General features: G+C 42.3%; 1 protein-coding gene across 1 annotated transcript; it reads right to left on the reverse strand.

Annotated features, from left to right (window-relative positions):
- Positions 1–284: 284 nt before the first annotated feature.
- Positions 285–4853, reverse strand: camkvb (CaM kinase-like vesicle-associated b). Its single transcript, XM_084705645.1, has 10 exons — positions 4759–4853; positions 4421–4552; positions 3213–3287; positions 2480–2618; positions 1936–2056; positions 1680–1755; positions 1302–1438; positions 1039–1117; positions 826–913; positions 285–653 (listed from the first exon to the last, which is right to left on the reverse strand). Exons 1-10 carry the CDS (start codon positions 4851–4853, stop codon positions 285–287), a joined length of 1311 nt encoding a protein of 436 aa, XP_084561771.1.
- Between the last annotated feature and the right edge of the window lie 3672 nt (positions 4854–8525).

The following is an 8525-nucleotide window of genomic DNA, read 5'->3' on the forward strand; positions in this document are numbered from 1 at the left end:
TATTATAGGCCTATAGTAAATCGGGTTCTCTAGAACATATGGAAGAAGATGTGCTAGTATCAAGACATGAAAAGCCATATTAAAGCGGGAGGATTGTTTGGAATAAGACATGGTAAAGGAAAGCCAATACAATTCAACACTCAGGAAAGATAGCACACAGGCCCTGTGAGACAATACAGATGCTGCAAGTGAAAGAGAAGCAGAGTCAGTGTCACCATGCTAGCAGCTAATATACAGTGTGCAAGGGTCAGTGGATGTCACAAGGAGGGACAGAGGACCAGCACTTAGCTCTGCTCGTCTCCAGCCTCAGCTGCCGGTGGGAGAGGAGGAGGAGCCTCTCCATTACACCTCAATGAGGGGTCAGCTTCCTCCGGGGCAGGGATCGCCTGCTCGGGCTCAGTGGCTGGGACACACACTTGGGCTGCAGCATCGGCTGTTGCCTGGCTGGTCTCCACACCTGCAGGGGCCTCTGGGACAGCAGCTGACTCACCCTCTGGGACTGTGGCTGCAGCCGGAGTCTCGGTGGGGTCAGCCTGCGGGGGAGCGGGGGCTGCGTCTGCAGGGCTGGCGGCTGCAGCGGGGCTTGCTGCCCCGGAGTCGCTCTGCTCAGGTGCTCGCAGTCTCTTCATGATGGTGGTGACACGAACAGCTTTCTGTGGAAGGAGGTGTTGAGAGTCTGAGGACACACTCTCTTCCTGTGATTGACTCGGCATGGTCGACTAACAGCTTCCACACTCGTGTAGTTATTTGCACCATTTATTGTGTGTATCTCATTTCACATTCACAATCACTAAAAATGATTAGTCACAGATAAAATTGGCTTACCTTCCATTTAGCTTTAGCAAAGTTTTTCTCTATTTGTGCACAGACATTGTCCTTAATGTTTTTATCTGAAGCTGCATTTCCGGAAATCCTGAGACAAAAAAAGTGTGATTTGTCATCATACTTCAAGTCACTATGAGACATTTCTCAAACTGACAACAATATTAGTGATGAAAAAGATCATTATGGAATATGATTGAGACAGATTGAACAAACCATTCATGATTGATGGCCTCTTGAGCAGTGAGCCTGAGGTCCTGATCCACCTCCATCAGACGGGCTACTAGACTCTTAGCTGAAGAACAAAATAACAAGGAAAACATATTATTCTATTTCCACACGAAAATGTAAATGAATTGTTTCAAGAAAACTTAACTAAACTGCTGCAGGGGAGATACTCTCATCTGAAATGTTTACCCGGGGAGCTGTCACCATATTGTAACGTTATCTCTTGTGTATTCATTTAATCTTAAAAGTACCTGAGTCTGAGATGTCATCCCAGTATGGAGAGTCAAACTCATAATCCCCCGCCAGGATTTTCCTGAACAGGTTCTTGTCATGGTTCTCAAAATCATCATCATCAGTTTCATCGTAGAATGGAGGGTTGCCTGACAACCTGGGAGTCGCAAGTTAAAAGAGGGTGCAACACATGAAAAAGGCAAGGGGTTCCCAATTTCATTTGTTATTTGTGTTCATGAAACATGCATTTCGCTGGTATTTAAAATTGCATTTAGGTAGTTTGCAAAATTATTCAGGGTTATGCAATAAGTCTGTTGTGAGGTTGAATTTTTTTTACCTGCACCCAAAAACCTAAATCCTTGGATATTGTACATGTAGCAGTGTATAAAAGCACTTACAGTATATACATGATGACTCCCATGGCCCAGCAGTCTACAGCTCTGCCATATCTCTGTCTACCAACCACCTCTGGAGCTGGAAGGAAAGAAACACAGCCAAGACATAACACTCTGCAGGTGCTTGTGTGCTATAGTGGACCTCCAGAAAAAGCTCGCCTGAACACTCAAACACACCACACCCAAAAGGCTTTCACAGATACTCTAGTTAATAGGATCATCTTGTGCTGTGCTCTCTCTCCTTCAGTATGTTCCTTACCCAGGTATTCTGGTGTCCCACAGGGGTCTTTGATCAGTCCATTCTCCAGCTTGGCGAGATGGAAGTCACTGATCACTATTTTAGAGTGCTTCAGGCGGTTGAAGTACACTAGGTTCTCCAGCTGGGAAGATGTGCAACAACAGTTTGCTCCTTTTTTGCTGTACATTTAGCATGTATTTAATAATACAACTGAATTATGTATTTAATCAAAACATGAAGAAGACTTTGTTATTTTATAACTGAGATAAATATTGAAGCAGTCAAATCCTTCTGACGTCCTTCCCCAAAAATGTCAGAAAATGATGTCAAAAAACAACCCAAACAAAGTGAATTGGTGCTGTGTCAATCTGAATCAGCCACTATGTTAATTGCATTGTAATAAATGTGCTCAAAAGAACCCCATGTCTACAGTTTATGTCTTAAGGATATCAAAATGAAAATCATAATATGGAAACATGATCTTGGTCTCTGCATGGTACACAACAGTTGTAGCTGCTGCAGTACACAGCAGTATCCCCTTGACCCATTTTGCTCTGTGTGTTACCTTCAGGTTCCTATGGACAATGTGCAGCGAGTGCAGGTAGGCCACAGCTTCCAAGACCTGGCGAACCACATTGCTGGTGTCGCGCTCTGAGTAGTAGCCCTGGTCCAGGATCCAATCAAAAACCTCTCGGCCAGTTGCACTACGGGGAGGATTCCAGACATCATGTATGGCGCTGGTGCTCTCTGAACAATCTACTTTTACTCCTTTTTAATAATTTCTTTCCAAAAGCCTATTTGACATGCATGTCACCTTGAACATACCTTGACACATTTTTATATTTAAGAAGATTCTTTGCATTTGTTCCTATGCAATCAAAACCTTGTCAAGAGGTAAGACTTTCTGAATGAAACAAAATTACAAATCCACTTAAGCGTTATAATGAAATGATTTCCTAAGTCTGTCCTCTGATCTCTGATCATTTTCATATACCCGATATCAAAACCTATAGACCAATGCAATCATTGAGATGAGTTTCCTTCATTTAACGTATCCGTTGGAATGCATCAAATCCCCAAGAACACACATGGATGAGAATATGGAACAGTCAGCCATGAATCCTATCTGAATACCAAATGAAGGTTGCAAAAGGGGAGTTCAGAGCTGTTCTCATATCTACAGGGCCTCAGGCTACAGTACGGCAGCTCATTCCCCATGAGTGCATAATCAACATAGGCCTTTGCAGCCGCAAACACAGGAGGAGTGCAATCGTCTACAATCAGAGGTCTGAACTCACAGTTCAAGGAAGAGAAAGTACTCTTTTCTGGTCTCATACACGTCCACCAGCTGGAGAATATTTGGGTGCTTCACCCTGGAGAGAGCAGACCACAGGGGTATAAGGCAGTCAAGGGAATTACAAGGTGAATCAAAGGGGGCTGCAATCATTCAAACAGATACACAGATACGGTACACTGCTGCATTAATGCTCATAAATAATTTACACTTCAATGGTCAAGCAAGTCATCATGAAATGAGGCCAGGGAAAATAACTGTATCAATAAACATAACCTAGTCAGTTTGTCATAAAAACCTGAGATACAGTATGAATGCCTTAACTAAAGTTCAGTAAAGGCAGGGTTAACAGAGAAACCAGCCATGTAAAGATAAGGAGTGTAAGTGGTATATATTTTGATGAGTGCATGTGTGTGCCTGGACAACCACACATCAGCACTGTATACAGCATCTGACCATGACCACGACCAGTGACTGAACCAGTTAAGAAACCTCAAGCAGTCAAGTCACTCCAAGACGGCAGTCAAATTATTCAAGCATGTTATCCAGTCCTACTGTACTGTAGGCTGTGAGTCAGTGCCATAGAGCATAAACTTGAAGGACAGGATAGACTTCTCTATTATTATTCTATTCTATTTTTCTAGATTGCTTCTGTAGCTGTCATGGGTGGTCTCTTTCAATACTTGTGCTCACTAGCTGCCATAAATCTATTTGCAAGACCCTACCAAGGGCATCTGAAGGAAGGCATATGCTATGTAATTCCCCTACAGAAATGTCAGGTACATCTTCCATTGCACTCTTATTTTCCTTATCACTTTGTCTTTGTGGTGCTAATGTGTGTAACAAACTGTTTAAAAGGGAACATGTTATGCTAATAGAGATTCTTCTGAAGAGAAAGGTAATGATAAAAAAAGATTCTGCAGGCTGATCAGTAAAAATCTCACCAGAAGGAAAATGTCGGAGATCAACGGGTATTCTAGAAAACGCTACTTGTGTGATCATCAAGCAAAATTACCATTGCATTTACCTTTTAATAAAAATAATTTTAAAAATCTCTTCTTTTTCTATGGAAATTTACAGTAGCCACACCATATCTTAGAGAATAAATTAGTCAAAACAAAGCCGTTTTTTACCTTTACAACCCCTTACAAATAATACACTGGAGCTTTGTGGACAGGTTTGCAGAAAGGCAGAGGATAAAAACCGACTCACATCTTCAAAATGAGGATCTCATTTTTTGCAGCCTTCCGAACTTTTCTGCCATCCTTTTTCAGGAACTTTTTGCAAGTGTACATTTTCAGTGTGTTCTTATCCTTGGCTCTGAAGATTTCACAGAACTCCTCTCTGAAGAGAAGGGCAAAAGCGCACACAGTGAGTTAAGTTATTATTACCCTCTATCCTTATGGCCATGATAATAGTGTCACTGTATTTTTTGGTGAGATTAATCTTGAGAAACCTTATCGCACTGTCACACCAAGCTTGGTGAGCGTGTAAGATGGAGGGCCCAGAGGGCAGAGACTACATTGAGCTTCAGCCAGCAGCATACTTACGATTTAACAATCTGTCCCAGGTCATATTTATCTGTCACCTCAGAAGGATTACTGTAATCCTTCTTTTCTCCGATTGTTAAACAGCCAAATGGCATGGCCACTCCTACCCTGGAAAAAGAGAGAGAAAAAGAGAGAGCTGTCCATCAAAATAATTCATTCCTTCACTGAGGTCACCTTTACCAGACTACATTATGTATGGTTATGTCCTTTAAACTCTGAAATGGACCTGATACAAAAGTCTATTACTATTTTCAACACCCAGTAATACAATATCAACAGTAACGATACAGTATCACTGGAGCAACAAGCCTTTCATAATCCTGCATTAACAAACAACACAGTCCAACAGCCCAGTTCCGTTATATGAGCATAGCCACTAGACTTATTGTTAAAACCAGATCGAATGTCAAACAGGATGGCTGGGGGATGTAGAACCAGAGGAGCTGTGGTGAGGAGTGCTGCAGTGTTGGGTAGGACTGTCAAATAACTCTCACCCAGTAAGGCTGCCAAAGCAACAAGTGAAGCATTTCCAATGAAACAGGAGAGAGAGCGATTATGGCCCAAGCCACTAAGCACACTAAGGCAAATGAAAGTACTTTATGAGCTCTGCATCACACTTATGCACCTAATTGCAGAGCTACTCTCTATCAGCACTGAGTGAAATTAGCCAACAACCTATACAACTTAACTGCTGAGAATTGAGATTTTATGACCATCCTAATTGCTGTAATGTTATGTTTGTGAGGGTAGTTTGTTTTTTCCTCATTAGGTTTACAAAGCGTGTGGTGAATCAGTTGTTGCAGGGGCAGATGGTGCATAACAGGGCATCGCAGTGCATTCCTTCTTTCAGCTTTTTATTGATATATTTTAAATTCAGTCACTTTTCTCATGTCACTGTACCACGATATGTGTGTCTAGTCTTCTCTGCAGCTTTGATGAGGGAAGCTAGTGGTACCATATTGTAGTGCTACCAATAATGTAATGTAAGGATTTCACAGAAAAGGAGGAACTTGATTTCTTTAAGGACACAGGGGAGGACAGCTGACTATTATTGGCACTACTTATCATTGGCATTGGTATATTGTACAGAAAGTTCCACACCACTGATGTGGCATGTGACAACGCATGAGTCCATTCATCTGGGTTGACAGTCTGTGAGATGTTCACATATAAATCAGCCCCGACGAAGAAATCTGCATGACTGCAATCTGTTCCACACAGTCTTGTGAACGGAGTAGAACTTCAATGTGCATGACAGAGGCAGGCGAACACATCTGAAATGTTCTGTTGAAGGTGTGTTGTGTGGCCAGAGCAAGGGGATGGCCTTTGCCCGCTCTCTGCGTACGTTAAACACACAGCTCAGTTCAACTCTGCAGAGAGAACCTGCAGCAGAGGAGAGAACCTGCAGCAGAGGAGAGAACCTGCAGCAGAGGAGAGAACCTGCAGCAGAGGAAATCTCACTGATGATGGTCATGTGGTGCTCGTCTGGCAGACAAGCTTGGTAAGAATTGTGTGAAAATATTTCAGTAATGTGCGAGGAACAGACGCTCTGACAGAGAATTTCATTCAGGAAATGGTTACAAGACGTGACGGGGGAAGGACATGCTGTATAGTATGTTCCCTACATACATACTGTATGTAGGGAAAAGGCAGATCAAGTTATATACAAAAAAGGGTTTTTCATTTTTATCATTTGAGCAGCTACCTCTTACGTAGGCTCAGGACTCTAATACTCTCTTCTATCAGCTGAGAAAATGATAATGACAACATGGGTCCAGGGAGACAACCATGAAGGGTTAGGACAGACCATTGAGAGAAGGTTGCTCTTATCACAAATGTTTGTCTTTGCCTGTCTCCCACTCCGGGGGATAGAAGTCATAGAATGACAGGCTATGAGTACTATTTATTACATCCATTAATGCAACCTCTGTGATCTCTTTATGCTTTGAGAGAGTATGGAAATTCTTAAAATCAGCAAGCCTGACTTGAAGTACAAGAGATAAACTTTGTGAATAAAGATTGGCAGCCATGGAGGTTTTTTAACATGGTGTACAGAAGAGAATGAAAGAGGACAAACATCCAGTGTAAACTGGCTGCAGCACATTGAAGAGCGCTGAGTGCATGAATTGTCTTGATTTGCTCCCAAATTAACAAGTAACAAGTGATAATTGCAGGAAAATTGCCAGTGTGGAGACAGACTGAAGAGTTGGCTGTAGTTTACTTAGACTGGAAGACAGGACCAGGCCTAATAGCTGCTATAAGTATGGGCTTAATGTCACTGCTGTCAGAAGGAAAACAGACACAGTCAAAGGTTGCCCCTGGCAACCTCTTTTAAATGTTCCGACTATTTGTGAAGAAGTAAACAAATAAATATGACATTTCCAGACAACTTTGTGGTTTCCACTGGATGGCCCATGACCCCCTCTCATCCAGTGCCTGTTATATAGGCTCTACTGCTGTCTCCTCTGCCACAGTAACAGTAAAGTGTTGACAGATCAGGACAACATATTTAACCTACCTGCAACCCATCCATTCATCTGCCCTACAACATCTTAATGTGAGGGAAGGTTCAGAGCGGAGAGTCGTTCTACCAGTAGATTTCCAACTCAGCACTCTTCTCAATGTCTAAGCACAGGAGCCAAGGATATGTGATCACAACATTGAGTGCGTGAGATCTAAATCATATTTGGTAAAGGCAATAAACAAGCGAATGACTGCACTCTGCTGTTCTGCCCTGAAGGTTATAAGACACAATCCATTCCAATATGTAAATAAGTTGAGCCGTGTTGTGTGACAGCAAAAATATTAATGCAATTCTGAACTTTTATGGATGACAAGAAGCAAATGAGGGCCAAAGGAATTCAAGACCTATGCATTAAAGTATTTACTGTAAACAGGGGTAGGGAAGGGTATTCAATGTCCCTGAATCGCTGTGTACAGATACTTGGCAATGATTTCCAGGTTACAATATTTTTTGCAGTATGATGTTATTGTTAAATCAATCCTTTGGAAAGCTAAGAAGTACGGATGCAAAGTAGTAAAGGAAGGAGAAGTGCTATCGCTGTGAGTTATTTACTCTATTCTGTACTATTGTCACAGCACGTCATCATCGCACCTCAAAAGAATGACTTTCAAACTATGACTTAAAGAGGAAATGTCTTGTTTGGAATTGTGAAGGGATACAATTGTGTGCACTGTTTAAAAGCCTTTTAGTGCAATAATTGGTTACATTTGTGAGGAAGTAAACTGGAGAGTGGAAAGTGAAGTCTGTAATGAGGAGAGGGATAACAAGGCTGGATTGGAAATAGGCGGGCGAGGAGAACAGGCATCAATCACCTATCTGCGAGACGGAGGATAAAAACGACGTCTGAGAAATGGAAAGAGGTGACGTAATACTGTAGGCTTCATTTTTCACGGTTTCCAGTCTGAGCCACTCTGGGCCTGTGTCGTTATGTTTCTTGTGCTCAAACTGGGAACAAGAGTGTTGTTCCGTATCATTACTACTCAGCAGTAGACTTTGAGCTCCAGAAGTTGGCTCTCCCTGTGTCATAATTCCCATCCCTCTCCAGTCTCACACCCCAGGGCCCGTACCTCCTGTCTGTTCCTTCCTCCAGCCACAGGCACTCCGACTCCAATGAATTCATTACATCCCCCATTTGGTTACCAGACAGCGCATGTCAACAATCATCTAAGCTTGACAGTTATGCAAAGCACCAGAATGAATTATATGGCTGATTCAAGGTCCATGATGGGGAATATTAAGAGGT

The sequence above is a fragment of the Hypomesus nipponensis genome, chromosome 9 (assembly GCF_054491055.1).
Source record: "Hypomesus nipponensis isolate SF chromosome 9, ASM5449105v1, whole genome shotgun sequence".
NCBI lineage: Eukaryota > Metazoa > Chordata > Actinopteri > Osmeriformes > Osmeridae > Hypomesus > Hypomesus nipponensis.

Excerpts from the sequence above, each read along its gene's own strand:
- camkvb (XM_084705645.1), bottom strand. The coding sequence starts at position 4,853 with ATGCCATTTGGCTGTTTAACAATCGGAGAAAAGAAGGATTACAGTAAT. Across the intron at positions 3,288-4,420 it reads GAGATCCTCATTTTGAAGAT|GGTGAAGCACCCAAATATTC; the intron begins GTGAGTCGGTTT and ends TGCTCTCTCCAG. Across the intron at positions 2,619-3,212 it reads TACTTTCTCTTCCTTGAACT|TGCAACTGGCCGAGAGGTTT; the intron begins GTGAGTTCAGAC and ends TCCTCCCCGTAG.